The sequence below is a fragment of the Chiloscyllium punctatum genome, chromosome 48 (genome assembly GCF_047496795.1).
Source record: "Chiloscyllium punctatum isolate Juve2018m chromosome 48, sChiPun1.3, whole genome shotgun sequence".
Lineage (NCBI taxonomy): Eukaryota > Metazoa > Chordata > Chondrichthyes > Orectolobiformes > Hemiscylliidae > Chiloscyllium > Chiloscyllium punctatum.
The window spans coordinates 44611568-44635324 of NC_092786.1; the positions used below are offsets into that span (position 1 = coordinate 44611568).

The 23757-nt window shown below is 40.2% G+C and overlaps 1 protein-coding gene across 4 annotated transcripts in view; it reads right to left on the reverse strand.

Moving 5' to 3' along the window:
- Window positions 1-19273, reverse strand: part of dmxl2 (Dmx-like 2) — a 141772-nt gene extending 122499 nt beyond the window's left edge. For 2 of the 4 annotated variants that reach the window (XM_072565098.1, XM_072565099.1), the window contains exon 1: window positions 18851-19273. In XM_072565098.1, the coding sequence (XP_072421199.1) occupies window positions 18851-18937 (87 nt within the window). In that variant the 5' untranslated portion in view covers window positions 18938-19273. The remainder of the gene's footprint in view (window positions 1-18850) is intronic. The other 2 variants (XM_072565097.1, XM_072565096.1) reach the window with 1 other exon arrangement.
- Between the last annotated feature and the right edge of the window lie 4484 nt (window positions 19274-23757).

Genomic DNA, 23757 nt, shown 5'->3' on the forward strand with positions numbered 1-23757 from the left:
CATATAAATGACAATGTTATACACACACCAATAATTCAATACAGCATCTTAAGACACACACAAACACCACTTCTCATTCAGGGTTCTTGTTATGTCAATTTTGAAGAATAATGCAATAGGCACAACGCTGCAGGGATTTCTGGCAATGGTTCATGATTATCTAGTTGATACCGTTTACAAATTTCTTCAGATGAAAAAAATTAATTTCTTTACTTTGAGATCAGTAAACTGTAAACCTTACCAAAAAGGCTGTTTATTCCCTTAAGTAGCAATGTATAACATTAATCCTATGTCAGATTATAGAATACCAGTTATTCAGAAATGATGTTCGCATTATAAGGAGTTGGAAAATGCCAATATAAAATCATGCATTTAGAACATAGGCCTGCATTTAATACATCTGAACTTCAATTCAAAGAAAATTGGGTACAAGCACACATCATATTCTAAACGAAACATTGAGAATACATTGTTTTGTATGCAATAGACAAAAATACTGGTACAGTTTACAGAGTCAAGAACACAGCAGATTTTGAAACCAAATTTACTTCCTAAGCTAATACAGCTATACACAATCGTACAGTCAGCCTCAAGAGTTACATTGAATAAAATATAAAAACAATGCAACTAAAATCAACACGTTAAGTTGTACTATCCATCAATTCAACGCCTTGCACAGAGGATGTGAAATATTTTTGAAATAATTGTGCATAGTAGATAACCAGCAGCAGAAGGGGTGATCACAAAGTTTACATTTAATGCAAATAACATATTTATTGCTAGGCATTAGGTAGTCTTGGGCGTTTAATCAAAGTGAAAAGCAGAACAGAAGTGATTTTTGCAACTTACAAGAGCACACAAAATTTAAGAGGGATCAATGATCATTAGCAGTATACCATTCTAAAATAGCTGAGTGAAATACTTAAATTTTTTGATTATAGTTGAATGGCTGCAACTCATGTACTTACCTCATTTTGTGAACTGCATTTAGCTTGTGTTATAGTCTGTGGGGAGCAAGTTACTCCAGTTAAGGAAGAGTAACAGTCTTAAGTTCTACATTATTTACACACAGATTTCAATTCAATTATTTTGCATTGATACCAGATTTGTTTTGGCTTTACTAACAAATGACATTGACACAGCATTTTAAAAAATCCTTTCAGAAGATATGGGCATCATTGGAAATGTCATATCAGAAGGCAGATAAAAGACAGCCACATTGCTGTGAATCTGGACAGGTGGCTAGACCAGGTAAGGGTGGAAGATTTCATTTCCTTAAAAGGACACTAATGAACTAGATACATGTTTATGACAATCTATGATAGCTTTCACGATTATCATTACTAATGATGGAATTTAAATAAAATTGAAATCCTAACAGCTGCCATGTGGGATTCAAAACATGCTCCCAGAGAATTAGCAAGGGTTTATTACAAGTCCAGTGGCAGTACAACTAACCCACTATCTCCCTCTCAATCCATGAGCTAAATATTGTAACAAGCATGAATGAGTATAAGTATCACTTCAACACATCATCTCAGACGCAGGACAGAAACTCAATAGAAGCATAAAACAGAAAGTGGTGAATTGCCATCTGTTATATATCCTGTCCAATTTTACTTTCCATTATGTCAGTTTGCTATTGCCAGCCACTGCCAGACTTGAAAGTTTCACTTGTCAACCTCTTTAGTGAGCATAGATTTCAGCCCAAGGATCTAGAGTTGAGAACATCTATGTATTATGAAAAGCTGAACAGACTGGAGTACTTTTCTGTGGAAAACAAAAGGTCAAGGGTTGACCTGCTTATGGTTCTTAGGATAAGGAAGGGGCATGCGAGGGTAGGCACAGTGAAATATTTTGGCTTACAAAGCTAGAAGCTTTGAATGTAACAGTCAGTAACAAATTCAACTGGAAACTGATAAAAGAAAACTTTTTACCCCAAAATTGGTAAGAAAATGGAACATATTACTGCACAGAATACGTAAGGCAAAATAGCATGAGAAAATAAAAGTTGAAAGGCTATGTTGATAAGAAGTTGGAGAATGATCATGTAGACCATTATATACTGGTATATACTTGTTGGACCAAATGGTTTTTATGTGTCATAAATCAATTCCTCCACCCCTATTTGTAAGACCATTTATCTGACAACCAATCTTGGATGAGCCACTATTTCCTATAACTAAACATTGAGATGAACTCATACCATCATCTCCTGCTCCACACTCTGGGTACTATCTCACGCTGAACCAGGCTGTCAGCAGCCTTTGCATTCCAAACACATTTTTCTTTTGAAATAAAGACCATTTAAGTATTTGTATGACATACCTCACATTCACCCTTAACTTAGCTGATCTGCTGCTGAAACATCAATCCAATGGTCAACTATTCCAGTCCCCTCCAATTAACCTTCTATCCTCCCCTCCCTGTTAATTTCAGCTGACTCTTAACCCATTTTTTAAATAACTTTTGTGTGATCAATGTTGCTTCTATTATCCACCTTTAGTCCCTCTCAAGATGGTTAAGTGACTCCTGTAATTGCTGCAACTTGCATGGTGAAGATACTTGTACCATGCTGTTAGATAAGGAGTTCCAAGATGATGACCTGGCAGTAATACTGGTACAATTATATAGTTTCACGCAAGGATGATGTGTATCTTGGAGGTGAGCCTGAAGGCGCGATAGTCACCTTATCTGCTGCCTCTGACCTTCCAGAAAGTAGAAGTCGTGGGTTTGAAAGGGTCTGCTAAAGAGCCTTAGTGCATTTGTTTTTATTCTTTCATAGGATGTGGACATTGCTGGTAAAGCCAGATTAGTTGCCCATCGTAATATGCCTTTGAACAGGGCAGTAGGTTTTGCCATTTCAATTAAAAGTCAATCACAGTATTGGAGATCTGGAGTCACATATAGACTAGTCCAGGTAACGGCGACAGAATTCCTTGCCTTAAGGGTATTAATGAATTAGATCGGATTTTATAGCAATGATAGTTGACATTAATGAGACTAGTTTTATATTTCAGCTTTTATTTCAAATTCAAATTCCACTAGTTCCATGATGGGATTTGAACATATATACCCAGAAAATTAGCCAAGGCCTCTGGGTTGTTAGTTCAGTGATATTATCGCTACACAACCATCTCTCAATGATGTTGCATTTTTCTACCTGATTTTTCACAACTTTAATTTGTGTTAATATCATTACATTATCTACGTTGATAACTTGGGTTGAAGGGCCTTTTTATATGACTGGTTCTCTATGGTATAACTAAACCTTTATGCAAGTTTTGGGCACCATAGCTCAGGAAGGATGTACTGGCCCTGGAACACGTTCAGAGAAGGTTCACGAGAACGGCCCCAGGAATGAAAAGCTTAACGTACGAGGAACATTTGAGCACTCTAAGTTTATAAGTGATGGAGTTTAGAAGGATGGTTGGGGGGGGATCTAATTGAAACATACAGAATACTGAATGGCCTGGACAGAGTAGATATTGGGGAATTGTTTCCGTTGGTAGGAGAGACTAGGACCAGAGGACATAGCCTTAGAGAAAAGGGAAGATATTTTAGAATGGCGCTATGGAGAAACTTCTTCAGCCAGAGAGTGGCGAATCTATGGAATTCATTGCCACAGAAGGCTGTGGACTTTGACTACATTTAAGACTGAGATAGATAGGTTCTTGAGTATCAAGAAGATCAAGGGTTATGGAGAGAAAGCGAGAGAATGGGGTTGAGAAACTTATCAACCAGGATAGAGTGGTGGAGCAGGCTCGATGAGCTGAATGGCCTAATTTCTGTTCCTTCGGTCTTATGGTCTAGAGAATTAGAACAGGTCTGCAGCATAGACATAAGCCATTAATGCCAAGCTGGTTTACACCAGCATTTATGTTCCAACTGAGCCTTCTCCCAGGAATTCTTATGTAATTCCATAAGTATATCCTTTTACTTCTTTCTCCTTGTCAATGCTTGCCTGCTGCTTGTCTGCACAAAGTCACAGAAAGGTAACTTGTAGGAACCAAGAATAGATCCCCATAGGACTTCCAAAGAAAACTGGACAGATGAGTGGGATGAAATAAGCAGAAATGGAAGGTGTTGGCTAAGAGACAGTCACTACCTGCTTACAAAGAAGTGTGCAGAGATTTAAGTTGGGTGATAATAGAGAAAAAGCAGCAGTAGCTATTTCTGTTCTTGAGGTTAATCCTAGGGAAATGGATACGTCAGACAGAGGAAAACAAATGCAACTTGAAAAAAGGGTATTTGAAAAATTCTCAATTTAATTTGGTCTTAGTACTGTTAAAAATACTGTATCAGGAGGATCCAAGATGGAGGCACCCTGTTAGGCTCGCGTTTATTGGGTTCTGCGCGGCAACTCCAACCTAACAGAAGTAGAACCCATCCCAAGCACTTTACTGTGAGCTAGAAGGAACTAGAAACCCAAAAATGTTGCCTTACCTTTGTCCTTGCAGCTGCAGAGTGCCGAAAAAAGGAGGAAGCTCACCCGGGACCGGGGCCATGGCCCAGCCCGCTGAAGCAGTGGGCTTGCTTACTCACCAGATCCTGGTTAGGGACTGGCCAAATCTCGTGAGGTCCTGAATAAGAAGATCCAGGGGAAAAAAAAAATCAAAGAGAAACTGGCTCCTTTATCTGCTATGCTGCAAGACTTGGGAAAAAGCTCCAGCACCAGGCTGCAGGGGTAGAGGCAGAAAAAGACTCCAAGAGCTAGATTGAAGCCTTGGAAACACAAGTCCTTCGTCTGTTGGATCTGGTAGACGATCTCAAAAACGGGGCAGATAACTCTGAAGATGGACAAGGGAAATCCAGTGGATGTAGATCCTGGAGATATGGGATGTGGAAGGATATCTGGGAAAATGTTAGGAAGATCTCAAATTTGTAATAGGATCCAGGCTATTCAACTGAAGGTATTCAATAGGGCTCACTTGACACCGGAACAGCTTGCGAATTTTAAGACACGAGTGTCCCCTATGTGCCCCAAGTGTAAAATGGAGGTTGGTACTCTTACTCATTGCTTGTGGTCATGCCACAAGCTTCACAGGTATTGCGATGCCATAGAGAGTGTTTTGACAGAGGTTTTGGGAACTAACGTAAAGTTGGCTCTGGTATCCCTCCTTTTGGATGTGCATGGAAAAAAAATTGTTTAATATTCTTTCATTCTGCGCAAGGAAGAACATTCTATGAGCTGGGTATCCGAGAATCCCCCGGGACTCTTGAGCTGGCGTAGATTAGTCGTGGAACACATCCCCCTGGACTCCCTTATAAGAATGGTGACCAGAAAACAGAATTGTTTTACAAAACATGGTGGCCCTTTTTGAATTATATTGATGTAGACTTATCGGCTCTACTGTTCAGGGCCTTTGCATAGCCATGAGGGTTGTGACTGTCTGTCTGGGTGCCCCTGGGTGGGGAGAGAATCCTGAACAAATACGGGTTTACTTGCTATTGCTCACAGTAGTGGGGAGCTTCAGTTGCCCTGAGTATAGTAATTCTTTTGAATATAATTTAAGTTACCTTGCTATAACTTGGTTTAATTTTATTTAGTTTATTTATTTTTCTTCTTTCTCCTTGGTTATTTATTGAATTGTAGTTTTTGTAGAGGTTTTTTTTTGCGTGTTTTGGTAGTTTGTGGAGTAAAGTAGCAGTTTGTTTTTTACTATTATTATATTATCAAGGTTGTCACACTATTTTGTACTGGTTTTGTAATTTGTAAAAAATGTAATAAATATTTTTATTGAGAAAAGTTATTAAAAAAAAAGGCTGTTTGAGCATGGGAATAAACCAGGCAAGTACGTAGCATACTTTGCTAGGAAAAGCAGTGCCGCCCAAGCCAATTACCTCAATCAGAGAGCACACTGAAAATTTGACCTACGATTCTAAAAGAATTAATGCAGCTTTCTGGAAAATTTACTTTGAATTATACCAATTGGAAAGCTGTGGGAGTGGGTGGGTTAGGACCAAGTCTTTTTTTAAGAATTTGGAACTTCTGGGAGTGATCCCTGAACCAGAGTCTCTCCTCAATGCCCCACTGCCAGAGCAAGAGGTGCAGGAGGCTGTAAGGCAGCTCCAGAATGAAAGGTGCTGGGTCCTGACACTCCCCAGTGAGCTCTATAAGGAATTTGTAAGTACTGTATATTGTCAGGACTGATGCTTAATATATTTAATGACTCACATAGTCATGGCCTCCTCCCACCAGCTCTAAGAGAGATGAACATTTCTCTCATTCTTAAAAAGGGAAGTCCCCGGAAGACTGTGCTTCCTATAGGACCATTTCACTCCTGAACGTCGAGTTCAAAATGCTTTCTCAGACTCTAGCATTAAGGCTAGAAACTGTACTGCCCTCCATCATTAAGGAGGCCAGACGGGGTTCATAAAAGGTCACAGAGCGACAGATAATGTCAACAGATTATTTAACATGATCCAAGTATGTCGATTAGTACATGAATTGGTATCTCCTTACATGTGGAAAGGTCGAGTGGCCATAGTCTTTTTCATACATTGAAGCGGTTTGGCCAGGGATAGACCTTCATCAGGTGGGTGGACGCTTTGTATAGTGATCCTTTTGCCGCGGTCCTCACCAATGGTGTGAGATCAAGCAATTTTAATATTTGTAGGGGAAGTCGACAGGGCTGTACCTTGTCACCGTTGCTTTTCACATTGGTGATCTAACCGTTGCCGGAGACAATATGTAGGGATCCCAATATAACCACTCCAAAAGTGGGGACGAAGTCACATCGGATTGCACTGTATGCAGATGACGTTCTTGTCTTCTTATCAAACCCAACAGTCTCAATGCCATTCCTGATATAACCAGAGAAGCCACCAAATGGATTGTAAGATCAATTTTGCAAAGTCAGAGGGTGCCCATGGGTGGTCTCCCGAGAGTGCCTGATCATGAGGGAGGATTTCTGTTCCCATGTAGATGGTCGCAGGAGAGCTTTCTCAACTTAGGAAGCATTTTGTTTGCCGTTTTTGATCAGCTATTTAAAGCCAATTTTGCTCATTTATTCAACAGAATCGAGCAGGACCTTTGTAGATGGAAGGCACTTCCAACCTCTTGGTTAGGTCAGGTAACCCTCATTAAAGTGAGCATTGTGTCCCGCCTGTTGTATCCTATGTGAATGCTTCCTCCGCTTTTTACTAAGCAAATATCTAGAAGACTGAATGACTGGTTCAGTTCTTTTATCTGATATTACAAGTGGCCCCTAATTAAATTGACTAAATTGCAGACTCTGAGGAGTGGGCCTCCCAGATATCAAAAGCAATCAGTTAAGCTCAGTGCTATCTTACAGGAATGATTGGGCCGGTTGGGGGGAGCTTACTCACTTTAGTTGGGCATCGAAGCATCTCAGGCAAGACGACCCTTATTAGCTTGCTGTCCTTAATCAAAATGAGAACAGTTGTTAAGGAATATTGCCATAGCCCACCAACACAACAGTCAAGGCATGGAGGGCAATGCGTCAGGGGGAGGGCAATATTGCTAAAACATCATTTTTGACACCCATATGCTGGGCTTTCAGCCAGGGATGGTGGACTCTGGGTTTAAACAATGGGCAGTTAGGGACATGTCTTGCCTGGGTGATTTATTCAAAGGGGACAGACTGATGTCCTTTAACCAAATGGCTCGGAAATATGAATTGCCCAGTAGGGACCTCTTTCATTACTTTCAAATTAGAAATTTCATACAAAAAGAGACGCTTCAAACTGATCCTTACAAGTCCGATATGGAGAAGAGGGTATTGAATGCTGAGGGTACATTATCTTTTAGCAACGTTTATCATCTATTAGAAGAGGGTCCCTCAAACGAGACTGAACGGCTCTGTAAGGTATGGGAGAGGGAGATGGATGTTGAGATCTCTTCTGAAATTTGGGAGGATATCTGGGAAAATGCAAGAAGAATCTCATTTTGCAACAGGGCCCATGCCTTGCAATTAAAGTTTCTCCACAGGGTCCATTTGGCCCCAGACTGCCTTACTAAATTTAAAACGGGAGCATATCCAATGTGAATGTAAAGTGAGCATGGGCACGCTTACTCGTTGTCTTTGGGCCTGCCACAGACTGCGGGCACACTGGAGTGTTGTAGTAGGCGAAATAGAGAAGACCTTGGGGACAGAGGTGGAGATGGACTGGTATCTCCTCTTCTTGGCTTTAATTTACTTTTATTATATGCACACGAGAAAAGGCTTTTCAGTATCCTCACTTTCTGAACAAGAAAGAACATTCTATTAAGGTGGGTTTTGGAAAATTCCCTGGGGCTGGTGGGCTGGAGTAAGCTAGTCAAGGAGCACATCCCCTTGGACTTCCTTAGGAGTATGGTGCACCATAAAACTGAGAATTTTTATAATACGTGGGAGCCCTTTTTAAGCTACCTGAGTACAGATTTGTCCACCATACAAATAAGAGTCTTTATGTAGCCATAGCAATTCTATGTGGTGAATCTGGTATCCAGAGGGGAGGAACTATGAACATATGAATATGTATAAACTTGTGCGCTCAATGATTGTGGGCTATTGCTTTGCTGCACTGTGTTATGGTTATTATTGTTATTGTTAAGATTTTCCTTTTTGAGCTTAGTTATTATTTACTTATGCAATTAGTGGCTTTGCTTTTTAATATTGGTTTGAATTGTTTGGTTTTGTATTTGTTGTAATATTCAAAAGAAAAATAATTTCCTTCTTTCAATATATTTTTTAAAATACTGTATCAAAGAACATTTTACAGTCTGTTGGGAATCACTGCAAACTGCATAAGACTAAGTGATTAGCTTAGATCTCATTACACATATTTGTATGCAAAACAGATTCCAAGTTCGATATACTTCAATACTTCAGTACACATTACAAAATGCTGCACACAACATTATGCAGTAAAGGAGATAATGTTAGATGTCACAAGATCTTCAGATAATCTGCAATAATGTGTAGTTAAGCTAGAGCAAACTTGTTAGCCACACGGTCAGCTATTCATAGGAGGTGAAGCTGCATTCAATATCCTTTGTGTTAGTACTGCAAACATGCTGAGGGAAGCAGCAGCTAAAGTTGTAAGAACATTATAAATAGACATCCAAGCATATCAGCATTCACAATACAAAAAAAATGTTGTAAATCACAAACTGATATGGAGATGAAAAATAAAGTTATTTTCTTTTCACAAATTATATTCCAAACATGACATCTAATTGCTTTCAATACATTCACTGTGACATGCAAAATAATCTTTGCCCTTGCCCTAACACATTAACTGAACAGGTACCACAAAACAGCCATTAGTTTCTCTCCATAAGAGTGCAAATATAATTCTGAAAAGCTTGTAAACCATGGTACAGATTAATGATGCATGGTTTCCATGATTACACCTTCCTGCTCCAAGCCATCTGTCTATTAACCCAAACTGCACCAACGGAAAAAAAAAGTAATCATACACTAAATCATGATTAAGAGAAGAAAATTTAAAATAGGTCATTCAATTATCATTAAATACTTTTGTTTTGCTCAGAATAAAACTTACAAACTGCATTAAAACACTTATATAGTTAAGAGTGGATATATTATTTGTAAGTTGAACCATGTGAAATGTTGATGTACGATCAAGAAAGCTCTCTGAAAAATATAACTTCTCCTTAAATGTTTTCTCTCAAAATTCTATAGAGACCACATGACAGAATCAACCTCTACATTTTATGATCAACCTGTTCAGAAATGAAATTACACACCTTTGGTGTTGGTGGCACTGAACTCAAGTCTCCTGGCTCAGAGGCAGGGAGACTGCCACTATACCACAAGAACCCTTACAGTCAACCTCTAGCATTATGCCTGCAAGTAGGTACAGTTGATGGCACATGAAAAGACTCCTGTTTCCAGTTGTAGTTTATTATAACCTAGTTTTATTATACTGGCTCCCTCTAATCAGGAGAGATTATTTTATCAATAAAATTCAGCCTAAATTTTCTAATCTACAAACACTTTGAACAGAGGTCCCAGTAGTGCGAGGGAGACTTAAGTTTTCAAGAAGCTACTGACAATACACTTTAAGTCAACCTTATTAAACATTTTGTTGCTACGGTTTCTGTTCAATGAGGAGGCAAATTTTATGTCACTCACAATATCCAAATTTAAGTTCAACATTAAAAGTGAACAATCCAAATGTTCAAGTTGAAGTAAATGGAGTTGGCTGTCAGAAAACGGAAAATAAAATGGAATAATGGAATTGAGCCAGGCAACGGTTAGGTCCTGCTTCACAAATGCTCCCCTGGATGCACCGCTACACTGTAACAGCAGCATGCACTATCTACAAGACGCTCTGTAGAAATTCACTAAAGCCCCTTAGACAGTGCCTTCCAAACCCATTACCCCAACTAACGAGGAGGACAAGGGCAGAAAATACACAGGAATACCACTACCTGCAAATTCACCTCCAAGCCAGTAACCATCTGATTTGGAAATGTTGATTCTTCACTGTCAGAGAAATGGAAATCTTGGGCAATTAGTTCAAGATAGCATCCCCATCATGGTGGGATGCTGGTTCCAATAGTGGAATCATGGATTCTGTCTCCACCCTAGTACTAGTAGTTGAACTGCAGTGGCAGTTCACAACCACCTCAAGGGCAATTTGGGTCAAGAAATTCTGGCCCAGCCAGCAAAGTCCACATTCCCAGATGAATAATAGAGTGAAATTAATTTACCTAATTTGAGAACATGAATTGTTTGGATCAATTAGAGATTGATGAATGGGTGATTGATTGTATGATTGCAGGACAGCATTATTTCAGTAACACTGATGGGTGAAAGGGGAATTTGCATTTCTATGTGACATGTTATCTCTACCATTTGCTTGTACATTATTTCTATTTAAATACTCAAATAAATTTATCTCCACCATACCTTCAGTCTATATTCCAGATCACAGACACTCACAGCAAGGAAGATTTTCTTCGCTGATCACATTTATTTCTTTTGCATTCACAAAACCTATGCCCTTTTGTTCTTTATCCGTTTTCAAACTAAAGCAGATTCTACCAGTCTATCCTATATTGACCTCTCACAATTTTGAATAAAGTTTCCTCTTATCCTTCTCTTCTCCAAGAAAAACAGACTCAATTTCATCAATTTGTTTCCATGGGGTTCGGATTCAATTCGGAGGCTTCCAGGGACACTCCCTCATGACTCAATGCAGCTGCACTGATCAGACTGTCCTCCTTGTGGGACAGAACCAGAACATGGTTGTACTGGAAAAGTCTGGCACGATTCATCTGAGAATTACTACATCTGACTATAGGACAGCTACTCGATTCTGACACAAGCCCCAGATGATGTTCATGATCGACTGGATAGAGTAGGCCCTTGTTGTTTTAGAAACCTGGGTCAGTGCCAAGTGACTTGATTGACTTTATTGTTATTCAACTTTTCGATAGCAATCTGATATATGCTAAAAAAATTTGATAAATTACACATCGAGGGGCTGGTGCTTAAATAGCCTAACACACTCGAGATAAATGAGGAATTTGGAGGGCTGGAATCAGTTTGCCATGCTAAACCTACACCCAGTTCTAAGTTAAAATTTTAACCCTGGAAACTCTGAAACTATCACATTGTTACAATTATTAAAAATAGTATTGTGAAAGATGAGAGACAAACTTTTATAGTTACAATGAAGTTGAGGTTTCTATTTTAAAACAATCTGTTTGGACATATAATCACATCTCCAGTGGGACTTGAACCGAGACCTTCTAGACCACAGCAATCACTTCTATGCCACCATCACATCCATAGTAGAGTACATAATTTGTAATACTAAACTATACTTAAAATTGGATAACTTATGTTTAAAATTATTAAATAATCATTTTTGGGCAACTGGATTTGGCAGCCCAGCAGAACAATAAACTGGAGAAGTATAATCAAACCAGCAAAATACTAACTACTAATAATGAACTAAGGAATGGAGTATCACAGTTTTGAAGCATCTGATGCCATTGTTCCATTTTAAATAATGAATTGTATTGAGTAACTCACAAACTTTTGTGCAAAAGTAAAATTCTAACTTCACACTATAACATTATGGAGTTTAAGCAGAAGTCACTGATACACAATTTGCCTCCATTAAGGATGCTTCTTATTTTTTAATTAGTATAGACAGGGAAAAAAAAACAAAAAAAACTCAAAAGATTCTCAAGGAATACATCAAAGCTGTATGGTAGAAAACCTACAGCCCAAAATTATTTTCAGAACAGATAGCATGATTTATAACCCAAAGGAGTTAATTATTTAATATTAATATGCAAGTTTTCACTTTGAATTATGCCCAGATTTAGTACTGTCACCACAATGAAAACTTTCTGAACTTTACATCAATGTACTCTGATTCATTCAAATTAAACAGTCTCTTCCTTTTTTTTGCTCTCCCACTAGCAGTCTTCACTGAAGTAGCATGACTATTGACAGATTATTTGACCATAGGGAAGTATGAATACAGAGCGCAACCATGTCATTTTTCATTGTCCACATTCATGTTTCAACAGTTAGTTAGTTTTCTCCTATCTTCTATTAAGGTCATGGAAACCAATTTTTTCCCATCTGCCTGACTCAGATCAGCTATCTCCACACAGTTCAATATTTAAAATGTAGGTCCACGTTTAGTATTCTGCAGAAATAACAATTTTGCATTTGTATATCATTTTCAATGTCCCAAAATATTCCAAGGAACTTCACATGAGTGTGGACATTGGTTTCAGCAATTGAGGAGTCAAGATGGAGGAAGTGAAGTGATATACAAAGATATAGATGAAAGTATGATGGTCAATCTTTTCAAATTCAAATCTGCAGTATTCACGCTTCTCCACAAAATAAGACCCTTGACTCTTCTGTCCTTGTAAACTGTGGCAGCATCTCCAATCTCCCTTGCTTATCCAAAGTCCATGAATTTGTTGTTGCCTCCCAGATTTATGCCCATCTTTTCAGCAGTGCCATTTTTGAATGCATCTCATTAGGTTTCCATTCATCCCACAGAACCAAAATAGTTCTTAAAACTATGAATTACATTCTCCATTAAAGTGCTAAAGGATGACTATCCTTTCTGGTTCTTATCAACCTGTCTACAGCCCTTGATATATTTGTCCCATCATATTTACTACTGTCATGCAATTGGATGGACTTGTACTTACCTGGTTCCATTCTTAGCTAAAGAAATGCTATCAATGACTTTGCTTCCCATTTCTGAACTGATGCCTCCGTTGTGCTCAAGGACAAGACACTTCCTATTTCTCATTTGTACAATGCTACTTGGAGAAATCATGGGAGACATGTCAGTTTCCACGTGTACCAATGATATTAGTTTTATCTCATCATCACTTTCCTCCTTTTGTGTCTAAATGATCAGACTGCTGATCCAAAAGCCAGTACTGGATAAGCAGAATTTTTTTCCAATATTTGGTAGACTGAAAACATTGTCTTCGCTTTTGACTTTCCATGCTATTCCTCTTGTTGGCAACTGTACAAGTCTCAACCAGCCTGTTAGCAATCTTGGCGTTACTCTGATACGGGCTTTCAGAAACAAACTAAGATAGTTTATTTTCACCTCCATAACATCATCTGTCTCTGCACCTGCCACAGCTCTTCAGTTTTGGAAACTCTCATCCAAGCTTTTGTTAACTCCAGACTTAACTATTCTAAAGCACAGCAGGTCAGGCATGGTGAAGGGCCTCATTCCTGATGAAGGGCTCCTGCCCGAAATGTCGATTTCCCTGCTCCTCGGATGCTGCCTGACTTGCTATGCTTTTCCAGCACCACTCTAATCTTGTCTCTGATCTCCAGCATCTGCAGTCCTCACTGTCGCCTATTCCAAAGCACTCCAGGTTGGGATCCCACATTCTATCAAACAAACTAGAGGTCAACTAACACATTACTGCCATGTCCTTACTCATTCCAAATGCAATGCACCAAACCATCTGTGCCAGTTCACCTAAACTGACTCCTGGTTAAAAACTGTATTCACCTTAAAATTCACATCAAGAAAACACACCAATGTCCCACTTTCTCAGAAGGCTAAAGAAATTCGGCATGCCCACAATGAATCTTATCAATTTTTATAGAATGCTTTCTATGTTGCCATCTATCTGGATGCACCACAGTGTGGTATGGCATCTGTTCTGCCCAAACTACAAGAAATTACAAAGATTTGTGAATACAGCCAAATCCATCACACAAACCAGCTTCCCTTCTAGTGACTCCGTCTTTGCTTCCCCCTGCTTTGGGAAAGCAGCTAAAGTAATCAAAGACCCCTTCTCACCAGGTTATACTCTCTTCCAAGAAACAAATGTTCTATTACCCTTATGTACCTTATGTAAGGTATGGTTTGCCAGGCAATTTTCACTGTATCGTGGTACATGTGACAATAGTAAATAAAATCAGATTAAATCCTGTCATAGCTTGGCCCTTCCCTCTCGATCTGTAGCCCAATAACCCTGGGATATGTGCTCCTTTAATGCGAGCCTCTTGTACATCTTGTTTAGTCACTGTGATTTGGTAGGCATGCCACCAGCCCTAAACCTCTATACCACAACTTAACTTTCTAGTTTAAGATAGTCCATTTTTAAAATTAAGCTTTTTGGTCATCTGTCCAACTATCTCAGTTTCAAAGTCATGCATTAAAAATGGCTTCTTTGAAGTGGCGTGGGGCTTTTAATTTTGTTGAAAGTGCTATGTAAATAAAACTTGTTGTTGCTTTGCTGATGTAGAAGATATAGAGTCAGAAGTTCAGCTCTGGGTTAATTTCTGCAAACAGTTTGGTTCAGACTCCGCAGTAACAAAGGAAAGACATGGAGCCAATGATTAGGGCCAAGAGTTTGTGACAAACATTGATAGGAGGAAATCCCACTGTTACAAAACACTTTAATGACCTTTGATGCTGATCATAACTTTACCAAAATGAGGAACAATGCAAAATCCAGCAACTGCTCTAAGTCTGAAACAAAGACAAAAAACAGTGGACATATTCAGGAAGAATTTGTGGAGAGAGAAACAGAGTTAACATTTCAAGTTCTTCAGTAAGTTTGACTGAAAGTCAATAATCTCAAACATTAACTTAGTTTCTCTCTCAACAGATGCTGCCAGTCCTGCTGTGCATTTACAACAATTAAGTAAACTTTGGTGCTTCAGGGAATGCATGTTTAATCTGGCAGATGGGGTGCTGATCAAGCGGATCACTTTAAGCTGAATGTTATTCCATTTTAATGTTGCAGTTGCATGCAACTAGGCAAATCAGAAGTAATGCCACCACATTATTGATATGTAGCTTGTAGCTAGTTGAAGGAGCTTTTGAAGCAGGAGGTAAATCATTTGATACAGAATACCCAGCTTCTGATCTGTTGTATTAGCTATGGTGTTAATGTAGCTGCAGTGTTAGCAGTGCTATGATAATATTATAGAATAACAGAGAGTTGGTTTTGCTGTATTTTGTGGAGATGGCCATTGCCTGGCACTTGTGTCAAACAAATATTAAGACCATAAGACACAGGAGCAGAAATTAGGCTATTCAGCCCATCGAGTCTGCTCTACCATTCAATCATGGCTGATACGTTTCTCAATCCCATTCTCCGCTTTCTCCCTGTAAGCCTTGATCCCCTTGATACTCAAGAACCTACCTATCTCAGTCTTAAATATATTCAATGACTTGGCCTCCTTAGACTTCCGTGGCAATGAATTCCATAAATAATTACTTGGCTCTTATCAGCCAAGACCAAATGTTCTGCAGATCTTACTGTATCGCGGCACTGATGAATTGCAAATGGAGATTAACATTTATTATTTGCAAACAGTCCGACTTCTGACTAATGAAAGAGAAAAAGTAACTAATGAAGCCATTTATAATAGATAGGCCTACACATGTTGCTGTAAGAATTTTCTAAAGAAATGCCTGGGCTGAGATGATGGATCTCTATTAACCATATCAATCTTCTTTTGTTCCAGGTTTCCAGCCAATGGAAAAGTTTTCTAGTTAATTTCAGTTTTTCTAGGACTCCTTGTAGTCAAGTTGATTTGGTATCAAGGAAAATGGCTCCTACTTCTGAATATGATTCATTTAAATCACTGGACCAAGACTATGATGAATTCTGGGGCCAGAACACCTTCGCAGAACTCAAAGTGACAAAACTGAGCATCAATGAACACACTGTGGATAAGCTAGTGCCATCTGTTAGCAATGGAGATGACTTTTTCTGATGACTGAGAATAACCTTGTCAAATGCTATTTCAGCGGGTTAGATTTTATTTGGACAAGAGATGGATACTGCTGTTGTAGACAGATCAAATATATGGGAACCCTGTGCTTTTCTCCATATAGTTCAGCTGATCTAACAGACAAAACCTTAGCTTCATGGATTTTCCAAAATACCCTTCATCAACAACTTATACTTATTTGCTCTTGAATGTGGCAAAACATCCAAGGCACTTAAAAAAGACATTATAAAAGAAAATTGGCAAGAAACTACAGAAAGATAAAAATAGTCAAAGAAGCAGGTATAAAGAAAGAAAAAGAAATATAGAGTTGGAGAATTCCACATAGGGAGAAAGAGAGAAAAGATATGAAAACAATGAAATGAATGTTAAAATAGAGATGTTGCTTAACTAGACGTCAATGTAGGTCAGTGAATAAAAATGCTGGGCAAATGGATTTTGATGCACATTAGGACACAGGAATTACCTCAAAGTTACATACAGTAAAATAAAATCACAAGATCAACCAGGAATGCATTGAAATAGTCAAGTCAAGAGGTTACAAAAGGAGGATTTCAGCAGTAGATTAGCTAAAATGGACAATGCCATTTGAAATAGGTAGTCTCAGCGACAGCAAAATGATTAGAAACTCCTCTTGAGGTCAAACATGGCTCCAAAGCTGCAACAAGCCTGCTTCTACCTTAGCCAGTTAACAGGGAGAGGGATGAAGTCAGTGGGAAAGGAAAGGAGTTCATATACAATACTGTGTAGGAATGTTAACCTTAAATATGTACTTAAGTTTGAACCTTGATCTCAATACAACAGAGCTGCCAACTTTACAGAGCTGACACTTAAAATCAGAAAGAAAACTACAACATAATTCAAATGCTACAAATTATAAGAAGTGGCATTTTTTTCCAGCAAAAAACAATTTAGAACTCAACATGAGCAGAGCTAGCGCATGAATCACAGAAAGTACTATGCAGATACAGCAAGTAATCAGGAAACCTAATAGAATTTTTTTTTATTGAGAGGGCAATGAATGCAAGAGTAGGGAGATTACATTTCAGTTATACACGGCATTAGTGTGACTGCATCTGGAGTACTGCATACAGTGCCAGTTACCATACTCACAGAAGGATGTTAACGCATTGGATGCAGTTCTGACAAGGTTGACTGGACTAATACCTGGAATGAGTGGCTTGCCTTGTGAAGAAAAAGCTATAGCTGTATCTTCTGAAGTTTAAATATGTCAGAAGTGACTGATTTAAAATATAGAAGATCCTGAGAGAACTTGATGGGGTGGACATGGAAAAGATTTTTCTTGTGGAAGAATCTAGGACTGGGGTGGCCTATTTGAAGTAGAGGAGAAAATACTTTGAGTGTCTTTGTAATTCCCCTCCACAAAAGTCGGTGGATGAAAAATCTTTAAATAAACATTTTAAGGCAAACGTGGATAGATTCTACAAACGAATGAGAAATTATTGGGAATATGCAGGAATGCTGAGCGAGATTAAAATCAGATCAGACGGGATCTTGTGGAACGGCGGAGCAGGAACGAAGGGCTGAATGGCCTCAGTATAACAGCATCATTTTAGGAAGGAATTATTCAGCATTTCAAGTACTGTATACAGTAATTTACATTGCAAAATCCTGGGAAATGAACCAAAGCGATTACAGATCTTTATTGAGTCTGAGCAGCTGGTTCGTTTCCGTTCCGCACTTATTAATTGCAACAGTCATGGGAGGTCGATTTCGATGGGGTTTGCACCGGACGATCGAATTTTCTCTCGCATTCCCGTCCAATTGGTTGTAAACAGTCATCGTGCATCCTGTAGTTTCCAAAGCATCAGCATGGATCTGAATCGACACGCAGTTACTGCCCTTGCAAGGGCGCAAAACCCCAATTGCAAGCAACTTAATGGAAACCTGTTGGAAATTCTGAAGGACACCAGCGACAGACAGCCAGTTTCAGCACCATGATTTATTAATGCCATTAATCCAGCAAATCAGCAAAAAAAAAAGAAGCAACAGTGCAACATTAGCCAAGCCCGACCACGGCAAAGAAATTAGAATTTTAGACGATGCTGTTGCAAAACCAAGGTTGGAATCCAAGCACAGAACGGGGAAAATGTGTATTTGTTGCTGACGCTCCAGGTTTGTCACCAGAATCATGACAGCTCTGGGGTGGGAGAGATAACTGAGCAATTGCACTCTCGCTTCTTCGATCTGCTTATTGTTTTTTTTTGAAAAGGGAGAGTTAAAGCTAACAGCGGCCGGGCATGCACCAGCCGTACCCAATGCTGCAAACACAAGTTAATTCAAGCTTCAGTGCACCTCCAGTTTGATCCCCCCCCCCCCCCCCCCCGGTGCGGTCAGAGGGCCTGCTGCACCATCGCTGGCTGACAGTCGAGGGGGTGCATTGATTCCGGAACGGGGTGGGGAGTTTTATGCGAATTTTGGAAACCACGCTCTCCCCTCCCCCATTTTTATTCGCCCCCGGTCCGGCTGCGGGTGACATGACTTCGAGCCCCCCTCTCCGGGGGTCGGGTCTGCAGCCGCAATGCATCGGAGCCAATGGTCCCCCTGCACCCCACCCCCCCCTCAGACAGACAGACAGACAGACAGATACTCACGGTGAACGGGATGTCAGCGACGCCCCCGATCGAGTAGCAGTTATCCCCGGGGTTGACAGCTCCGGTCAGCACCTGATGGAGATGCATCTTTCCCCGGGGCACGGCAGCCCCAACCAGGTCCCGATCGGATCGTGTCCGCTCCGGCCCGCCTCCGCACTTCAAAACATCGCTTTCACACGCGCCTGAAATGACATCTTCATATTCTACGAGGGCGGGGGAGTCCTTCTTTCTCCCCGATTGGGCCCAGTCAGAAAGCGGCGCCGCCGTCCGTCCTCCCGCCCGTCCTTCCTCTCGCGCTCTGTCCTCCCGCCCGCTCCGCTGCTTCGGTTTGTTTTTTTTTAAAATGCCCGGATCGTTCGGCGCCCGCCAGGCATGCGCGGCCGACGCTCGCTCGCTCCCGCCGCGCCCGCCCGAGCTCGCGCCCGCTGCCCACGAGCTCGCTCTTGTGGTGTCCGGCTCTTTCACCTTCACGGGAGGGGTGACGTCATTGCGGCTGACGTCACCCCCCGGCGGACCGCTCTCTGTTGTAACCTTTTATCGCATGTGTCCCTGTGGCCTCTTTAGTTGCTTTGACTGCAATTCTCAAGACAGTCTCTTCTGGGACCACTGCGCTTTCACAGGCACCAATATTTCCTCTCAACAGATTTTTCTTTACCTCGGTGGAAATAGGATTTCCTTCTCCTTCCTCATTTGTTCTTACTCATTGATCCATTCCACAACTGTCTTGCTCAGGTTACTAAAAATGTTTTAGCTCACTTTGTTCCTCTCCCTTATGGAAATGGCTGTGTTGCCTTGCCAAGAACAGGAGGAAATGATTCAGCTCTCGATGTGTTCTGCATTCAATGAGATGATGGCTGATCTGTGCCCACCTTTGGTCCACGTCCCTTAGCACCTTTGTTTAACAAAAACTTATCTATGAAAAATAAAAATCAAAAGAACTGTGGATACTGTAAATCAGAAACAAAAACAGGAATTGCTGGAAAAGCTTAGCAGATCTAGTAGTGTCTGTGGAGAGAAATCAGAGTTAGCATTTTGGATTGTGTGACCCTCAGAAAATTAATTTGTCTTAGATTTAAAACAAACAACTGATCCAGTATCCACTGCCATTTGTGGAAGAAAGTTCCAAACATCTACCATGCTTTAAATATAAAAGTGCTGATATGGACCAAATGTTGGCAAATGGAACTAGATTAATTTTGGATAGCTGGTCAGCCTGGACAACTTGGATCGAATGGTCTGTTTCCATAGGATTCTATGACATTATCCCTCCTGAATGGTCTGGCCCTAATTTTTAGACTGCACCAACAGAAAAACAAGGAGCAGGATTAGGCAATTCAGTGCCTTGAGTTTGCTCCGCCATTCAATATAATCGTGGCTAATCTCACCTTGGCTTCAACTAAGTCCATCATTGCAACCTCACATATCCCCTTACGATGTAGTTAAATGTGAAGTTATATACTTTGGTGTGAAAAACAGAAAGGAAGAATATTATTTAAATGGTGACAAATTAAAAATGTAGATATACAAAAGGATGTTGGTGTCCTTGCACATTAATAAATGAAAGTAGACAGGCAGTTGCTTATTGCAAAAGTTTTAAATTCAGGAGAGATGTTTTACTGCAGCTATACTGGACCTTGGTGTGCTGTTACGGTGTCCCTACCTAACAAAGCATATACTGTACTTGCCAAAGTAGGAGTGCAACAGATGTTCATTGGGTTGATACAAGGAATGGCAGGACTGTCATATGTGGAGAAATTGTTTTGACTGTGTTTATATTTACTAGAGCTTAGAAGAATGAGAGGGAATCGAACTGGACAGCTGAGATACAGGGAGGATGTCTTCCCTGTTTGGGGATTCTAGACCAAGGGGTTGTAGTCTCAGGATATAGGGTAGACCAGTTAGTACTGAGATAAGGAAAGATTTCTTCACTAACGGAGGAATGAATCTGTGGAATTCTCTACCACTGAAGGCTATGGGGGTAAAGTCACTGAATATATTCAAGAAAGTGATGGAAAATTTTCTAGATTTTAAAGGCATGAAGGGGTATAGGGAGAAAGCAGGAATACTGCATTGAGATAGAAGATCAGTCATGATCATATTGAGTAGTGGAGTAGGCTTGAAGGGCTGCATGGACTATTTGTACTCCTAGTTTCTATGTTTCTACAAATGGCTGTATTGCTTTGCTAAAGCTATTAGAAACATTCTTGCCCTCTATACTCATCTCCCTGTACGTGGAGATTGCACTCTGCCTTGCGTGACCCTACCTAGATTTCCGGGTTCCAGTTATTAGCATAACCTCTAAGACCTTCCAATGTGTAATGGATGGGTGTAAAGATTGTCAACAATGTCTTCAAACACCTCTACTATAAACACCCAACCTATATACAAAAAGGAAAATGAGGTGCACTTATATCATCCTCCTCATTTTCTTGTGCTTATACAAATGTTCCATTTGCTCACTTCCTTACCTCAGTTCCGAAGACCCTTAAAACAGAGGCAACATTAAAAAGAAGAGAACTATTATCATAGTTTCTACTCTCTGCAACTGAAAAGAGCATCAGAGTTTTTATTTTATTAGAAAATCAGTCAATAGGTTGGAGCTTGATAAATGAGTACAACCTGTTCATTTAAATGAAAGTTTAGTTGTGCCAGAAAATTGATTTTTTATGAGTGTGTATTTTCAATTTGTGTTTTGTATTGTAACAATAGCATGCAAAATGTTAAAACTATTGACCACTGAGGATAATTTTCTGAGAGACCATTCAGGTTAATTGCAGGAGCGAATGCTATAAATTGATGTGCATTCCTTAAAAACCCAGAATTATTTCTTCAATCATGAACTTTTTGATTGGGCCCCTGCTGGTCAATTCATGTGACATTTGTAAATTAAATCAGACTTTTATGTAAAGAATTGGAATCGTCCATTGTTCTTCTGCTTCAAGCAAACAACTCCTGTGATTGGTTGTGAGAAGGCAGGCCAAGTCAGCTTTTCAAGCAACAGATAAAAATTTCTATCTTTAAATTTGTACCATATATTTCCGCCACACAATACATCCAAGGACAAGTTCTATGAGTTGACACTCAGATAGAGAGTTACAAGCAATATTTTATGTATCAAGTTGCATAAAGAAATGCACATTCTATGTTTTACATGATACCCTGTTGGTTGACCTCTCTTATTTAAGTACCATTGTTGTTTCTGAACCTTAAGTCTCAATTAGATTGAATGTCTGCCTTTCAGAGAGAAGTATCATGTGGTCCCTGATGATACATTGCAGGCGTTGACAAACTTAGCCCTGTGACCTAGCTGTATTTAGTGGTTTAAGAATTCCTGTATAAATGTATTAATAAAGATTTCTTCTGTTACCAATAGTAAAAATTATAAATTGGACCATGGTGAATCTGCACCTCTCCTCCATTCACAAGCCCTTGTCTTACAGCCCTTGACTCCCTTTCCAAATAAAAAAATCAATCTGCTTTTGAAATTTCAATTGGTCTGCCCCATGTCTTTTTGGGGAGTTCCAGCATTCCACAATCTTTTATGTGGGAAAAAAAAACCAATCCTGATTTCAATTTTAAACACCCAGACTCTAATCTTAGTATAGCTCACTGTTGTTCTGGATATCTCACAAAAATAAATAGTTTCTGTATATTGTTGTGCCCACATGTGTTTTTCAAATAATTTGTTCACCAGTTAAGTGAATGATCAACCGTTAAACTGTAAAAGACACAGACAGATTTTCTTATAATTAAAAGAAAAAGGAACTAGCATTCATTTAATTGTGCATCTTGCTTTCACATGCTGCAGCATTGATCCATGGTACATCCTATAGATCCTGAAGTTAAGCATCATGCTGCCACAGTCACATTCAGGGCTATTCAGACAGCAAACAGATCATAGAATCATAGAATCCCGATAGTGTGGAAACAGGCCATTTGGCCCAACAAGTCCACACCAACCCTCTGAACAGTAAACCACCCAGACCCATTGCCCTATCCTATTACTCTACATTTATCCCTGCCTAATGTACCTAACCTACACATCTCTGAACACTACGGGCAATTTAGCGTGGCCAATTCACCTGACCTGCACATCTTTGGATTGTGGGAGGAAACCAAAGCCCCCGGAGGAAACCCACATGGTCACGGGGAGAATGTGCAAACTCCACACAGACAAATGCCCAAGGCAGGAATTGACCCCGGGTCCCTGGCAATGTGAGACAGCAGTGCTAACCACTGAACCAGCGTGCTGCCTCCAGATGTAGTACAAAACTAATCAAATTTAAATAAATAGAAATTTATATACATTGAGCGGTCACCTGAGCCACCAAAGTGTCTTCAAATGGTGTTTTTCTTTCTTTCCTTCCCAATATATCTTCCTGTTCTCATTTCTTCAGCTGGGATAGAGGGAGCCTATTCACCCTGGAGGTTTGGTTGGGTGACCTTACAGATATTTGTGCCCTAAGATCCAGACATGCTGAGGTTCTTCTTCCCTCTGGCAAGAAGACCCTCCCCAACTTGACCTTCCAAGGGACAGGGGAGCTGGCATGGTAGAGGTGGAGGGTTCAGTCACCTATGGAGTGTTCTTACTGGAGATTTCTGAGAGCCCTGAATGTGGTTCATCCTCTGGCTGCATGCTTCCTGGCACCTTCCTGTCACTTTTTGAGGAAGGGCACTTGGAGTGCGTGCCAGGCCACCCCCTCCCCCCCCCCCCCCCCCCCCCCCCCCCCCGCCCCCATTACCATGGCTACTGTTCTGATGACCGATGCCCGATGGCTGGGGTAATGCATTGGAGGTGTGTGTGCCTTTCCAGTTGAGCCTGAGGGCGCTGGACCTGGCGCTCCATGGCAGCCTGCCAAAGTGTGTATGAAGGCAGCCAGACAATCACATGTGTGGGTCAGCTGAGT